The sequence below is a fragment of the Eleutherodactylus coqui genome, chromosome 12 (assembly GCF_035609145.1).
Source record: "Eleutherodactylus coqui strain aEleCoq1 chromosome 12, aEleCoq1.hap1, whole genome shotgun sequence".
Lineage (NCBI taxonomy): Eukaryota > Metazoa > Chordata > Amphibia > Anura > Eleutherodactylidae > Eleutherodactylus > Eleutherodactylus coqui.
Genome location: NC_089848.1, coordinates 23,476,462 through 23,493,212, shown reverse-complemented (window position 1 = coordinate 23,493,212; position 16,751 = coordinate 23,476,462). Strand labels below are relative to the sequence as shown.

At 46.4% G+C, this 16,751-nt stretch overlaps 1 protein-coding gene across 1 annotated transcript in view; it reads right to left on the bottom strand.

Moving 5' to 3' along the window:
- The window catches only part of CNTNAP2 (contactin associated protein 2), a 1,903,897-nt gene that overhangs the window by 99,482 nt on the left and 1,787,664 nt on the right, over positions 1-16,751 (bottom strand). The window contains exon 18 of the mRNA XM_066585040.1: positions 9,985-10,221. Coding sequence (XP_066441137.1) covers positions 9,985-10,221 — 237 coding nt within the window. The remainder of the gene's footprint in view (positions 1-9,984; positions 10,222-16,751) is intronic.

Below are 16,751 nucleotides of genomic sequence, written 5' to 3'. Positions count from 1 at the left end.
CCTTTAGGTGATGTGGAGTCCAGGAAGGCATGTCTCATACTCACCCGCTCACCTGTTTCTGTTGTGTTCCCAAGCAAAGTGAGCATGTGCACACCAGCTTGACTCTTTTCAGACGGCTCCATGTGCTCACTCCCATTCACTTCTATGGGTGTGCATATGCATAGCCTTCTGAAATGAGTAAGCTGGTGTGTGTGCACTGACTTTGGAACATGCGACTGGTTGGGTAAGAAAAGTGGCTCCCTGGACTGCAAGTTACCTAAACAATAAGCACCATAAAGTTAGCTTATTTAGTTTTTAGTTGATGACAGGTTCGCTTTAAGATGTAAACTATAACTGAGAGAGGAAGATTAGCTGACCCAAATCTTTTATCATTTTTCTGTCTATTTTCCTGTGTATACTCTGTATTTGGTCACTTCACTTTTTGGGCAAGTTATAGAGTCCATCTGTACTTGTGATTTACTGTGATATTTATTGGGTTGCTTGAGAATCAGGAGAAGGTGAAGAAGAATAAAGAGAAGGTAGGGCAGACAGAGAGGAAGAACGAGGAGAAGAAGAGGGAGACAAAAAAGGGAGAGGAGAAGGGAAAGAAAATCTTTGCCTTCTCGTTATTTTTTTCTTCTTCTTTTCTTCCTCCTCAGGAGTAAGAAGCAGAATGAGATAGAAGCTTGGTAGCTCAGTGCTTAGCCTTGTTGCCTTGCAGCACTAGCATTCTAGGTCCAAAACTGACCAAAGACAACATCACTATGGAGTTTATATGTTTTCTCTGTATATGGAGTTCTTCTTCTCCTCCTCTTCCAAAGTAAGGGCTCATTCAGACGAGCGTGTTTATGTGCGAACATACATCCGCACAAAACCGCGCATCTATTAGAACCATTGGTTCCCTATAGTGTGTTCACTTGTCCGTGTTTTACAGGCGTGCACTGCATAGGTCCATGCTGTGCGTCAATACTTCCCGCGGGGAGTCACCTTGTCACTGAACACTGTGACAAGGGGACTCCACGTGGGGAGTAAAGAATCCCCTGCCGCAGCTGTCACAGCTGTGGCAGAGGATCGCAATGTTCTGCCATTGTTTTCAATGGGGCTGCTGCTGCTGGCAACGGCCCCATTGAAAGCAATGGTCTGCTGGCACAGCCCTTTCCTGAAATTTTTTTTTGTAGGGGTTGCCGGCAGACTATTGCTTTCAATGGGGCCGCCGGCAGCAGCTCTGGCCTAATTGGAAGTAGTGCTGCACGGACCTGCATTCACACGTGTTTGTGCACCTACAAGGGCGTACTGGTTTTGTGCACACCTATGTATGCACCAGCACACGCTTGTCTGAATGAGGCCTAAGTGGTTGAAAGAAGCATAGTGGTTAGCCGTGATGTCTTACAGTGCTAGAGTCCTAGATTCAAATCTGACCAAGGACAACATCTGCATGGAGTTTGTATGTTCTTTTTGTGTTTCTTCTCCTCCTCTAGTGAAGGAAGACACTTGGCGGCTCAGTAATTAGCCCTGTTACTTTGCAGCACTGGAGTCCTTGGTTCAAATTTGACCAAGGACAACCTCTACACGAAGTTTTACAATTTCATGCAGATGTTGTCCTTGGGCAAATTTGAACCTACTAACCGCTATTGTTCCCCCCCCTCCGCACACTGACTGGTCGGAAGGGGGTTAATCATTATAGTCCATCAGTTGTATTATTGGAATATGTATGACGACTGATCACAAACATTGTATACAGAGATGTAGCACGGCGATTGTGTGGAGCTGAACTTGCAATTTAATAAAACGCATCATTGACAAGATAATGTGCCGTCTGTGGTTTCTACAGGCCTGCAGATAAAACTTCTATGTTATTTTATTGGTTTGATGTACTTTACTTTTGTTACATCTTGCCACATGTCAAAGTCGATGTATTATTTCCCCCCCTTTTTTCTATAATTATTTATAATTTACATTTATAGCTCAATATTTTACTTCTCTGATTATAAAAGTCCTAGGAAAAATAATGCTTATTAAATTCACCAGTGTTGCAATGTCATTAATATACTGCTGGGCTTTGAATTTATGTTCATTTTTGATATTGTTTTGTTTTCTTTCGAACAAATATGAGTCCCACTGGTTCCATTTACCTCTAAGAACACAATGTAAAAATCTATATAATTGACAAAAGCCGTTAAAGAAGAAAAGAACATTTTCGAAATTCCCCGCAGATAACACTGAAGTACAACCTTATGGCACTAACTTAAGTTTATAGCGAGCATGCCAATCACAAAACTGCACAGCCATGGTAAAGCATCCTTAAATACTTGGAACCGGCGGGCATTTTGACGCTATGTAGCGCACTTGGATTTACCGGAAGCCAATAGCTGGTAGTGTACCACCTTATATGCATTGTATAGAAATTATAGTACTTCCTAAGGCATTATGTAGATGATAGCATTGGGCGTCCATGTGGTACAGATCTACAATGAGGTGACCATTAGCATACTTTTAAATTATCCTTTTTAATTTGGGTGGTCTGGTCTGACCTAGGCGAATGGCGCAATTGTTGTTTCCATGCAATTTTGCTAGTTTGTCACTTGTTTAAATTATTGGAGTTAACAAAATATTATTTGAAATACAAAGAGGTTCATTTACTAAAGAGTGGCGATTCACAGCAGTCTTCGGTAACAATGTGCTAGATATAGGTGCTCCATATTTATTAAGTGTGTGCAGCTCTTAATAAATACACAGTTATTACAAATGATCTTCCTGATTTGACCCCCACCTTCCCATAACTCCCCCTTACTGACACTCAGATACAGAAATTTGATATCAATGGAACGGAAACTCAAAAAGCTTTGTTGCACAACATCAAAAATGTTTTCCACATCAGAGGTGATAAAGTGCTCCCCTTTGTCACTGGACACACATGGAGCCTGTAGTCAATTCCTGCCATACACATTGTAGCAGATCACAACTAACGGATGCAATGGCTTCAGGGATGCAGCAGATCATGGTGGGCGGTAAGTGGGGCATGCAGAGTCTAACACTCCCCTAGAGGAAACATCACATGGTGTAAGGTCCGGGGATCGTGGAGGTCAAGGAAGACATTCACCATCGTTACCACCTGGACGACCAATCTGTCTGTTTGGTAATCAGCTATTGAGCTCACTATTGACTTCATTGTGAAGATGGGGGACGCCCATCCTGATGGAAGATGAAACCTGGGATTTCCTGTTCCAGCTCCGGCAGAAGTCATAGCTGTAGTTTTCAGGTATGAAATCCCCGGGATGGTTTCCTTATGGAAAAAGAAAGGGGTCATATACTTTCCTACAGGTTAAAGTGCAAAAAACACCCACCTTGGGGGAGTCGCACATACACTCCACGTTGACGGGTAGGTTTTCCCTCCACCAGATTCTGGAAGGCGACTTCATCACTAAACACTAAGGACTCCATGAAACCATCGCTTTCCATTAGAGTTCACATACTCTAACAGAAAGAGCATTGCGGCACCTTGTCGTCTGGTTTCAGGGGTACAACTGCAGTCGGTAGGGATAGCATTGCAAGCATTTGCGCAGAATCTTTCACATGGTCCTCGGCAGGATATCCAGTTTTCTGCTCGCTCTGACGGGGAATTTCTGAGGGCTTCGTGTTACACTTGTATGGACGCTTTGCTTTTTCCACACTTACTGGTGGATGGACGGATGATTTTCACTTCCAGATGCAACCTTTTTCCTTAAAATTCTACCACTTATTAATTGTGCGCCCGCTGGGAAGATCTTTAATAAGCTTTGGGCAGATTTATGAAACTGTCTTAAAAAAAAAAACTGTCTTAGTTGCCCATAGCCACCAATCAGAGCTCAGCTTTCATTTTACCAGCGTAAAATACAAAATAAAAACTGCACTATAATTGGTTGCTACGGGCAACTAAGACATTTTTTTCTTTTACACAATTTCATAAGTTTTCCCCTTTGTTCGAAAACAAAGTTGCGCACTAATAGAACGGTAGATGTGAAAATGAAGGACATAAAATGTACTTGTGTCCTCATAGGCATACACTTTGTCTCATATCCCCTAGCAATGACCACGGCAGAATATAATGTTTTCGGCCTCATTTAGCAAAACTGTCTAACAATAGGACATCCTTGTTGCCCATAGCAACCAATCACAGTGCAACAGCTTTCATTTTATCTCAGCAGCTTGAGAAATGAAAGCTGCGTTGTGATTGGTTGGGCAACAAGGACGGTCTTCTGATTACCAGTTTTGCTAAATGAAACTTTTTGAGTTTTTGTTTGCATTGATATAAAGTTTATGTATCTGAGTGTCATTAAACAGAGTTCTGAGGGTTTCACATCAGGAAGATCATTTGTAATCACCGTGCACAGCCCATCTTTGGCCAGTACGTGTGCCAGAAAAGCAAATAGATGTGTGCTACAATTTATGCTAACTACTCGAATAAATTATAGTAAACCTTTCAGGCAGCTGTACTTACTTTCACTAAGCCCCTCCCATTTTCCCCAAAGGTATCAACTGTGGAATGAATATGAAATGGTTGCAATTTTTTGGTGCAAATGCGGCATGTGCCAAAATCTGCAATTTCCTTCCACCAGAACTCTGGCACAAAAACATAGATAAATCCCCCAAAACCTGTAGTGGCCTAGAGTTAAGGTCCCTTCATGGTGTGCTTGTCTACCCATGTGAATTGTCTTTGTGCAGTTGTATACTCGTCTGTTTATGTCATTGTCTTATGTTCGTGTCACCAAACATGGTGGAGTCTGTGAGTCTGTATCCCTAACCTGCTTGGTGCGCCGTGATTGGTGGTTATAAAAGTTGGGGGGGGGGGGGCGAAGTCAAGATGAGGAATTGAAGAATGTAGTCGGGAGAGAACGATGTGTATGCAGGAGGCTGGGGCTCTCGCGCATCCGCCTGGGCTAGGCCAAGGCTCACCCCAGATAACTACGAGATGTGTCCCCTCAGGGGATTACAGATCTGAATCAGTTCCTAGCAAGGGAGTCAGCGGAAGATACTACACCCTCCCTTCCCTACTTAACTATAGAGTGGAGAAACGGGATCGACTCCACTATCACAAGTCTAGCGTGAGTGATTGCAAAATGTATGCCGCTAGATAAGTGAGGAACGCGGTGTGACTAGTGGAGTAAGACTGCTTGTATTTTCTCTTCGTGTCAGAAGTGCTCTCCCAGTAACCCTCCATCAGATAACTGCGACTGATGACGACTGTCTTTTGAGAAAAAGTGTCTTTATACTACACGTGTGTCAGAGATTGTAAGGGAAAAATGTGTCAGAAATTTCGTACCAGAAACTGTTGAATTTGCAGCGAAAAAAAAAACAAAACCCTAGTAAAAATGTATGTGAAAAAAATGCCCTGAGAGAGGATTGTGTGGTGTTGTTGGAAGAAGTGACATTACTCGATAACCACAAAATACCGGACAATTCAAGTTGTGTAATGGACTTGCAAGATGGTGCCCAGGCAACGTCCTCCCCTACCTCAGAAAAACCTGACAAACTTTTGCGCCAATAAAAAGGCAAGCCTGATGAAAGGAGTAATCGAAAAATGGACTCTGTACCTACTGAAATGGTGTTGCCAGGTTTTCCAGCTGTTATCCCCCCGTGAGTTCTCGGTGGTATTTTGTGGATGAGCAAGAGATGCAGGAGTGGCTGCTGAATGTGAGACCAGTGCTTGTGGGCTCCTTTGGTCTGAATTCGACTGGTAGAAGGGACAGAGCAGACCCTGAGGCCTCGTCTATTGATGCCACCACAAGGAGCAGCGACAGGAGGTTGCACCATCTGGCTCCTAAGCGTTCTAATCAATCTTTTTCTTCTTCACCTGAGAGGAAGAGAGTACCCTCTCGGACCAAACTTTTGCCCACACCTGTTTCCGATGGCGAGACTAAGGAGGAGTCTGTAAAGGTGGTTGCCCCTGCCCCGGCGGATTCTATGGAGGTTGCTCAGGCTACTGTGACTAGGAGTCTTTTGCCCTTTGCTACTCCTAATGGGCCAGTGCTACCTTATTATCCCCCATGGGTCCAGTTACATCGGGACAATGTAGAAGCCAATCTGTCCTTGCCGAACCATCTGGAGCAATTTATTACGGAGTATGAGGACGATAACTTTTCTTTTGTTTTCCCTGATCTCCAGGAGAGAGGTGGCCAGAAGATGCAGGGACCACCCTAAGTCACTGCCTCAGCATTGCTGAAGAATTACAGCCTGTGGGCAGGTGTCTTGATTTCTCCGGGCTGGAGAAAACCTACAAGAGGTTAGTGCCAAGACTGGCTGTGGTGGAGAAGGAGTGTTCGGAAGAGAACCATGAGGTCTGCGGACTGATGTGCCCAAGCCTTTGTTTAGGAATCCGGTCATGAGAAACCAACGCCTCAGCCATGGGTTTCACAACAGAGGGGGAAGAAGAACCCAAGGTTCCCTGTAGAAAATGGCTTATTAATATTTTTCTCTGAATGTTTGCAGAGACTCCCTAAAGATGTGAGACTTTTAGTTGCTTATTTCATTTTCTTTTGTGGTTAAATTTCTCTGTAGTCAGGAGGAGATGAGACTTTTTCCTTTTTCTTCCCTTGTCATAAATGATTGTTTTGAAACTCATTTACACTGCTGTTTTTGCTGCTAATTAAGTTTGGCAATAGACACTGACATCCTGATGTCTTGTGGGACTCTAATTGTAATTCCACAAAAGTAATTTGCACTGTTGAAATGTTTTTCCTTTTTGTGCAAAAGTAGATTTTCTAAATAAGATGTTTAATATTATTTATAATTGCCTGAATGCAATAATATTTCACGTACTTTAATGATTGTCTATGCTAAGATTTGTTATGAAATGTTCAGCAATGTTCTAAGTAAAAGGGCAGGAGATGGGATTTTGGGACGTTATGATGTTGACTGGAGGTGTTGCCTTAGGTGTCCGAATGTCTGTGTTGGAGAGAAGAGAGCGAGCAACGTTAATATCTTGGAAAAAGTTCCCATAGGAAGACCTACAAGAGGTGCCAACTAGTCAAATACTATTGTCTGCTTGTGGCCCTCCAGGAAGATCTGTTCCTGGAGTTGCATCCCCATTTCTGTCTACATTATATCAATTACAGTCTGGGCTGGGGGGCCATTTTGATTGGAGTATCGCCAGCCAAGTCAGAGGGGGAAGTGAAGGTCACCTCCTCCTGAAAGCTTCCCACAGTCAGCGCTACCCAGCTTGGTTAGATGTTGTGCCACTGGTCAGGTGGGGCCAAGCCTTTGGAGGAGGTGGGGAGCACCGCATAGCATGAAATTAGCTGCAGATATGCGGCTGATTTCCAGTCAAAATTTGCACCAATGTTACAGATTTTGACAGTTTTTTTGTATGCAGAAATGCTGCGGAATTTGCTGTGTAAATTTCTGCAGTACTGGTGCATCTTGTCTCCACTGGACGTATGGGTGGAGACATGGGTTAGCCAGGTTGACAGGGAGGGGAGGGCCAGGTGACGCCCACAGGTGGTGATTGGCTGCTGCAGGCTGTCACTTTCTCTACTGAACTCCCATCCCAGCTCCTGTCGCATTACCGCTAGCATCTCCCCTTGCGAGTCTGCTGCTCTGAGTATGTCGGCTCCCATCTCCCCTGCCTTCGACCCACTTGTGCTCAAAACCCAATCCCCATGCCGGTGTTAAGTTTCCGCTATGTCCCCGCTGTCAGTGTCCAACTATCTGCGGGTGTAAAACATATGTGGCGCCTGTACTCACGGTCCTGCTCCTACCTGGCTGACTGCCATCAGTGCTCCCTGGGCCACTGATACAGACCCCGGAACCCTTACTTCTTCGGTCCTGGTAGCATGCACTTTATGTGCTCAAGGACGAGCAGTGAGTCTCCCGGCGGCCTCCACACTGTGCTTGTGGCTGCACTGTCAGTCTTAGCACAGGCGGTGCTTCTGCCTCCCAGCAAGCAGTGAGATCGGCTAGTAGGAACGCCGCTCCTCCGTCCGTCAGGCTGCTGCCTCCTTGGTGATAAAGCCGCTCCTCCATCCTGCCATGCTGTGGTATCGCCAGCACCTTACACCGCTCTGCAGCCTCCTCGGGAGTTGATCCACGGCGCTGTTTGTGGTCCTGCACCAGGGACTACATCTGTACTCCAGTGTGGTAGCCAATTCGCAACTGGGGGCATAAACTGGCCATTCCTTGTCAATGCTCTAGGCCACACCCATATCTCCACCCCTAGTTCCGGTGGAGACAAGATACACCAGTATCAATTTCTGCTGCAGACATTCTGCAGTATTTGCGCCACGCATAAACATACCCTAATTCAGATTCAGGTATGCTGCCATGTGCAGAGTGGCCTTGGTACTAATAGTGCCGCATATACTACCCCCAGTAGTAATAATGACCTCCACCGTGGCCTCAGTAGTAATAGTGACTCCCACAGTGGCCACAGTAATAATAGTGTCCCCCACAGTATCCCAAGTAGTAATAGTGCCCCCCACAGTGGCCTCAGTAGTAATAGTGAGTCTTAAAGTGGCCCCAGTGGTAATAGTGACCCCCCACATTAGCCATAGTAGTATTAGTGACCCCCACATTAGCCCCAGTAGTATTACACTATTACTAATGGTGTCCCATATATCGGCCCCAGTAGTAAAAGTGACCCCCACAGTAGCTCCAGTAATGATAGAGCCCCCCGAAACCTATATACTTATTGCCTGCCAGTCTTCAGAGCACCACTGCTCCTCTTCTCAGTGCTGCTGCAGGCGGAAGTGTGTGCACCCAAAGCAGTGCCTCCTCCCTTCTCCTCTCTTCCTACGAAACCAGGGAGGAGACATCAGGGAAGGAGGGGAGGAAGATCCCAAATGCACACACTGCCATCAGTGTGTGAATCCAGCAGCGGTGCTGTAGAGTGATTACCAGCCAGGGAGCTGTGACATCCCACCTGTTAATCATCTCCATGGTGACCCCGAAAGCGGGACACATGGCTGTCCTGCTTGGGACCCTAAGGAAAGCGGGACACAGGCTTCAAAAGTGGGACTATCCTGCTTAAATTGGGACGTCTGGTCACATTACCTCAGGCCTCTTCATGTATTGAGTGCATCCCAGGCACTTCCATAAATCCCATCATAAATTTCTGGTATAATTCATGCTAGTTTCTGGCATAAATTATTCATAAATCTGTTTGTCAGGGGCGGCCACTGAAAAAGTGGTGAAGCCAGCGTAGAAAGAAGAGTTGCACATTTTTTAACTCTTTCCGATCCAATTTGTATCCTGGTTTTCCTACAGGGCTTACTCTTTTTCTGCCGTTATACAACGGCTCTATCTGCTGTCTAAAGCCAGTACTGCATGAGGTGACACGTTGGATAGGCTCCGACAGCAGAGAGGCTGGCAATATACAGAAAGAGAACCCCTCAAATGTTTTCCAACATCGGAGCTGTATAGCCTTAAATCATAATGTCTTCAGAGGTCAGACAGTGGATTGGAAAGGGTTAAACCAAAAAATGGTGTAAAAACAGTCATAAATATGCCCGAAAGTCAAACATCACAATTTGATCTGATTATTTGGTTGCTACAGAATTTTCTACAGAAAAACTGATGAACTTTTTATTTGTCATCTGGTGAGAAGTCTAGTTGCTTGTGACTTTGAAGGAAAAACAAACTAAAATGCACAATCTCTGTGTTTAAAAAAGTCCTAAATTCCTGCATTTTCACACTGACCACAGAGCCTGATACTATTCTGTCACTGGAGAAAACTTTGGAGCAATCATCTCACTGACATCACAGGCAGGATTACACTGAGAAGTAATATCCATATGTAGATAACACAGGGTCCACCATTCACAATAGGTGATCAGCTGTGACCATTTACTCCCCCTTCCTGCACAATGACCTCTGCACAAGTCATAGAAGAGGTCTAGATCAGTTTTCCATACAAGTCAATAGTTCCCATCCTGTCCACTGTGTGATGGCCCACAAAGCTGCTATAAGGCATATCTCCTACTTGCTCTAAGTGCCCTTTAAGACAATAACATGCAACAGGTACTTATTTCTTACCATTTATGCAGTTGCTCCCATCATACGCAGTCCTTGAGCAGTCACATTTGTAACCTTTGTATAGTTCGTTACATGTGCCACCATTTCTGCAGAGGTTTTTGAAGCTGGTGCAATGTCCTGAACAGCCGGGCTTTACTCCCTGGGTAGCCTTGGCTCTCTCTTCCAAGTCTAATGGAACGCCATTCACTCTCAGCGCACGAATGCAACCCAGGAATCCTTTCTGATCTCCAGCAGCACCTTCATATCCAAAAAAGACAAGACTATTAATACCCTGTACAGTATAACAGTGTACTATATATGAGGATCACGGTTGGTGCCATTCCTTGGCATTCTGTCTAGTGTTCTCTAACTAATTAAGCTGGCTGTGTGTTCATGCCAATTATCCAAAGTCAGATCTTGAATTACTGGGAATTTTTTTTTTTGTCTTTCCATGACTAATAAGTCTAAGGTGGAGGTTTAGGCTACATGTAGGTTACTTGTTCTTACCATTTAGATAACATTATGTTTGACTGAAACACACATAGCTTGTAGGAAAAAATGCATTATAGAATTCACGTAACCTATGAAATAGCTAGAGCTTGTAAAGCACTATTTTTATTACCACATGGTGTTTTTTTATCTTCTACTGTTCAACATTCATGTACAGAAATGATTCTTTAGAAATGTCCTAAATGTAAAGGGGTTGGCCAGCTTATATATAAAAAGTATATGCAGTGCATTGTGTATACGGGCAACTTACTAATGTATACTATACACTAATTCTGTGGGACATAGAAGGCGCTGATGAATAGGGTCGCCTCACATGCCCCTCCATCAGCTGCCATTTGTAGGATGTAGTGGCCCTATTGTTCTACAGGGAGACTTGCATGGTGTGGATCAAGAAAATACAGCAGAAGTTGTGTATAGTGTACATAGTAGGTTAGGTTGAAAAAAGACATGCATCCATTAGAGATGAGCGAGCATACTCGTCCGAGCTTGATGCTCGTTCGAGTATTAGGGTGCTCGAGATGCAATGGGCTGCCGGCGATCTCAGGATGAATTTTCGGGAAGGGCTTAAAAATATAAGCCCTTACCTGAAAAGCATCCTAAAATGTGTAAAAAGTAAAAAAAAATATATACTCACCTTGTCCCGGCAGAACAATGTTAGCCCATTGAATTCAATGGAGCCGGCAATATAGCCGGCTCCATTGAAAGCAATGGGCTGCCGGAGATCGCACAATGAATTTTCGGGAAGGGCTTAAATATATAAGCCCTTCCCTCCAATTCATCCAGAAATGTGTAAAAATAAAAAAAATATATATACTCACCTCGTCCCGGCAGACGGAGTTCAGCTGCGGCCAGCTGGCAATTCTCCTGAACTGCTCTCTGTAGTATTCAGCAGCCGGGGATTTAAAATCCCCACCTGCTGAATAAGCTCCCTCTGATTGGTCACAGCCTGACCAATCAGAGGCAGATCTCACTCACACCCATTCACGAATTCATGAATGGGTGAGTGAGTGTTGCCTCTGATTGGCTCAGCGCAGCTCTCAGCTGAATGACAGCAGTTCAGCACCACAGTGCAGGGGACAGCAGGAGAAGACAAGGCTGTGCCCTGGCAGCTGAAGGGAGGTGAGTATCTATTTTTTTTGATTTTTAAATCCCTTTTAATTCATTTCCAGGGAATGGCTTATATGTAAAGCCCTTCCCTGAAAAAGAATTCAGCTGTGCGAGCGGACCATTGTCTTCAATGGAGTCGCCGGCAGCAGCAGCGGCTCCATTGAAGAGAGTGCCTGCATTTTTATTCTTTTTTACGCTAAAATCTTTCTTTTTCAGGTAAGGGCTTATATTTTTAAGCCCTTCCCGAAAATTCATCCCGCGCTCGCTGGCAGCCTATTGCTTTCAATGGAGCCGGCTGTATTTCTGGCTCCATTGAATTCAATGGGCTAACATCGTTCTTCTCTGCCACAGCTGTTACAGCTGTGGCAGAGGAGAACGATCGTTATGCTGACAGTGGAGGGGGGGGGGGTCTCACTCTTGCTACTATTGTGGCTTAATAGGGAGACCTTCGAGCCCGAAATGCAGCCCTGCATGTTGCTCCTCGCCTGCCCTATCCATTTCTGTGTTGTTTACATGACTTTGGTGATTTGCTAAGATTTTCACAAATGAAAACCTTAGCGGAGCACCAGTCATATACAAAAATGCTCGAGTCACCCATTGACTTCAATGGGGTTCGTTACTCGAAACGAACTCTCGAGCATCACTGAAAGTTTGACTCGAGTAACGAGCACTCGAGCATTTTGGTGCTCGCTCATCTCTAGTATCCATCCACTTCAGCCTAAAACACCCCCAGCCCATCAATGGTGATCCAGAGGAAGGCAACCCCCCACCCCCACCCCAATGACGTAGAAACTGATTTTCCTCATTTTAGGGGAAAAGTTGTTTCCCAACCCCAATCCGACAATCAGAATAATCCCTTGATCACCAACCCTTCTGAAGTAATCAGTGATATAACATATAATATGGTATCACTCAAGAAAGGCATCAACCCCAGACCTGGACACCCCTATACAGCTGGGGATGGCAGCCAGCTCCGTCTCACTGACCCCTCTGGCAGGGAAAAGCACTAGCAGTCCCAGCATCACACACCCGCAACAGGGGGCCCCCCTGACCCCGCCGGGAACTTACCTACAACAAGGCCTGCCGCAAGATGTAGGGCAGACCCTGCAGGACCTGTGGGTCATGATTCAGGCGTTACCAACAAAAACAGACCTTGAAACGCACCTCCGACGCATGGAGGAGAAACACGCGACAGAAATCAATGCAATAAACCACTCGGTTCAGGAGCTATCGGAGCGGGTCACAGTATTGGAACAGACAGTAGAAGCCCCAAACACGAACTTTCAACAAATGTCGCAAATGATCGAAAAGCAGCAGATCCAACTGAGGGAACTGACGTTTCACCTAGACGACATCGAGAACAGGGGCAGACGCAATAACCTGAAACTGAGGGACCTCCCAGAGAACATTCCGTCAGAAGACCTGTACGAACACGTGACAATTATTTTCAACAAACTCCTACAGCGGCCGGACAACAGGATGATTGAACTAGACAGAGTGCACCGCATGCCAGGCGGCAGAACACGAAACCCGAATCTCCCCAGAGACGTGATATGTAGAGTGCACTTCTACAGACAAAAAGAAGAAATACTACGCCTAGCTTGGGAACGGGGCCCCATCAAACACAACGGCACCGAAATAACAATCCTCCCTGACGTGTCCAGACTGACACTCAACTGTCGAAGACTGATACGCCCTCTCCTGGATGCTGCACGCAACGCCGACGCGACGTACAGATGAGGACACCCCTTCCAACTGACCCTACGAAAACGGGGACGGCTCTACACCGTCAGATCACCGTCAGACCTAAACGGTGCCTTTGACTTCCTAGGAGTGCCCGCTATACCAATACCAGACTGGACCAGCCCTCAGGAAACCGCTCCCCCCAACTCCGGAGATCCATGGACCAACCAGAGTGATCCCTCCCATCGCCTAAACGCACCTGCCGGGACCAACGAGCTGTGCTAAAACTATCACCAACAGCTACAATATAGAACGGACCCGTGATCCGACTATAAGACCACAGACAATCCCACAAAGATCGCAACTAACAGACTCACAGAACACCAAGGGGCAGCGGAACACCCAACCCGCAACCAGATACCCTCACGGCATAATGTCCCCAAACCTGCCGATGAAGAAAAACAGGTTCCTAAGACCCGGAGCAAACGCGAACCACTTCCCCTCCCACCTCCAAACCGTACCTCACCGAATTATTAACCAACCAACATCCAAGAAGCGGCGGACGGACTTCTGGAACCGACTGGACGAACCACTTCTGACTCTATTTCGGAACAAGATACAAAGAACAACACCCATCCAGTGGACTTCCAGCACCCGTCAGCACCGCACAGTTGGCGGATCCAGATTGTCGAACCTCCGTGTGCCTTCCCGCGTTCCCCCACTAGGGCGCCAGGGTTCCTGGCTCCCCCTCCTGTCCAGGGGGGGGGGTGCGGATTCCCTGACAAACTCGGAGAGTACTATAGTTTCTTGTTTTTTCTCTTTTTGTTGTCTTGTCTCGTCTACCCCAATCCTCCCCCCCCCCCACCTTCCCATACGCCCACCCCACCCACCCCACATCCAAGCCCCCCTACCTCCCTCACCACTTCTTGGCCTGACAGGCTAGACTACACCCACCTGCCTGACACTCGCCGTAGTACCGTGCATTAACCAACTATGCCTTTTGCTCCAGCTAACCTAAACATTGTCTCACTTAATGCACAGGGACTGAACATCCCAGAAAAGAGGTCCTCTGTTCTCAGACTCCTCTGGAAGAAGAGAGCGCAAATAGCCTTCATCCAGGAGACGCACTTTCGTACTGAAGGGGCTCCTCGATTCGCTGACGCCAGGTTCCCGAACGCATACCATGGACTGAACCCAATCGCCAAATCGAAGGGAGTGTCGATTCTAGTCGCCAGCTCAGTACCCTGGGAGCACTCAGCCACACAAAGCGATCCTGAGGGAAGATGCATATTCGTCAAAGGTAAGTTCGCCAACACGCCGGTCACACTCGCGAACATGTATCTCCCCAACTCCAACCAGGTACCGTTCCTCGAAAGGGCCCTGGAGGATCTGGAGGAGTTTAAGGAGGGCACACTAATACTAGGGGGCGATTTCAACCTAACGTTAGAACCACATGCAGATACCTCAAAGGGAGGCAGCTCCCTCACGCAGGCCGCACATCGCAGGATTAGGAAGACGCTACACAAACACCAGCTGATAGACGTATGGAGAATCCTACATCCTAACACCAGAGATTATACACACTTCTCTGCCCCGCACAATTCATATTCCAGGATTGACTTCTTCCTAATACACCACTCGACCCTACCAAGAATAACAGCAGCAGAAATAGACAATATTACCCTCTCTGACCATGCGCCAATCACCCTCTCATTAACACTCCCCACACTACATGACAGAGCTTGGCACTGGCGGCTAAACGAATCGCTCATTCACGACCCTGAGACCTCGGAACAAATACAAAAAGCGCTAGCAGACTACTTTGAGAATAATTGCACCACAGGCATAGACCCGCTCGTGACATGGGAAGCGCATAAATGCGTAATAAGGGGTTTCCTGATAGGAATGGGATCCCACATTAAAAAAGAGCGAGGCGCTCACCTACGCGACCTTCTAGAGCAAATTCAAAATCTAGAGCGACTACACAAATCCACCCAGGACAACACCATAGGCACAGAATTAACACTTCTAAGAGATAGGGTGAGAAAGCATTGCCTAGGCCAAGCGAAAGGCTCCTTAGCGAAATGCAGACGCCATTTCTATGAATTTGGCAACAAACCGAGCCGCACATTGGCACGGGCGCTGAGAGCCGCCAGAGTAAAAACATACGTCCCACACATCTCCTCCCCTACGGGCCAAATCATGCACCAACCCCAGCAGATCACGGACGCCTTCCGCACGTTCTACCAAGGGCTATACAATCTAACCCCCACAATGTCGGAAAACGACAGAGCCACACGGAAGGCCAAAATACAAGAGTACATACAACACTCAAACATGAGGGAGCTCACCAGAGAGGTAGCAGATATACTAGAAGAGCCGATCACACAAGAGGAACTGTCAGCCGCACTAGCCGAATCCAAAACAGGAAAATCACCCGGACCAGATGGTCTCACCCTCGCATATTACAAAAAATATGCAGAGACACTAACACCACACTTCCTGCAAGCCTTTAACTCCATCACTGCAGGGAAAGACCTGCAGAGAGACACACTAAGAGCCCACATAACAGTAATCCCCAAGGAAGGAAAGGACCCCTCCCAATGTCAAAGTTACCGACCCATCTCGCTATTGAACGCAGATTTGAAATTATTCGCAAAAATACTGGCGAACAGGATCTCCCCACACTTACAACACATAATCCACAGAGACCAAGTAGGATTCGTCCCGACAAGAGAAGCAAGGGACAATACGACCAAAGCAATAAACTTAATCCACATAGCCAAAAAACTAGCCACCTCTGCCTGTCTGCTGTCAACGGACGCAGATAAAGCCTTTGACAGAGTGGACTGGGACTTCATGCTCGCCACCATGACCCAGATGGGACTAGGCCCCAACATGCTGAGTTGGATAAAAAGTCTCTACTCATGTCCCACAGTAGAAGTGAGGGTCAATGGCCAAACCTCGCCCCCCTTTGTGATTACCAACGGCACGAGACAAGGCTGCCCCCTTTCACCCATAATCTTTATCCTGTGCCTCGAGCCCCTCTTGAACCGTATCCGAGCCAACCCGAACATAACAGGGATCAAAGTGGCAAACACCGAACAAAAGATAGCAGCCTACGCAGATGACCTCCTCTTTTTCGTCACAAATCCACGAATTACATTCCCAAACTTACTAGCCGAAATTAAACAATATTCTGAGTACTCAAACTTTAAAATAAATTACCACAAATCCGCGGCCCTTAACATATCCTTAAAACAGTCGGTAGTTGGAGAGCTAAAAAATTCATTCCCATTCACTTGGGCGGGAAACCACATCCTATACCTAGGAATACATCTTACCCCCGAGCCAGAAAACCTATACGCGGCCAACTACCCTGCCCTACTGAGTAAGATCAGGACGGACCTAAACTCGTGGACAAAAGGCCTACACTCATGGTTCGGGAGGGGGGCCATCTTTAAAATGAACATACTCCCCAGAGTACT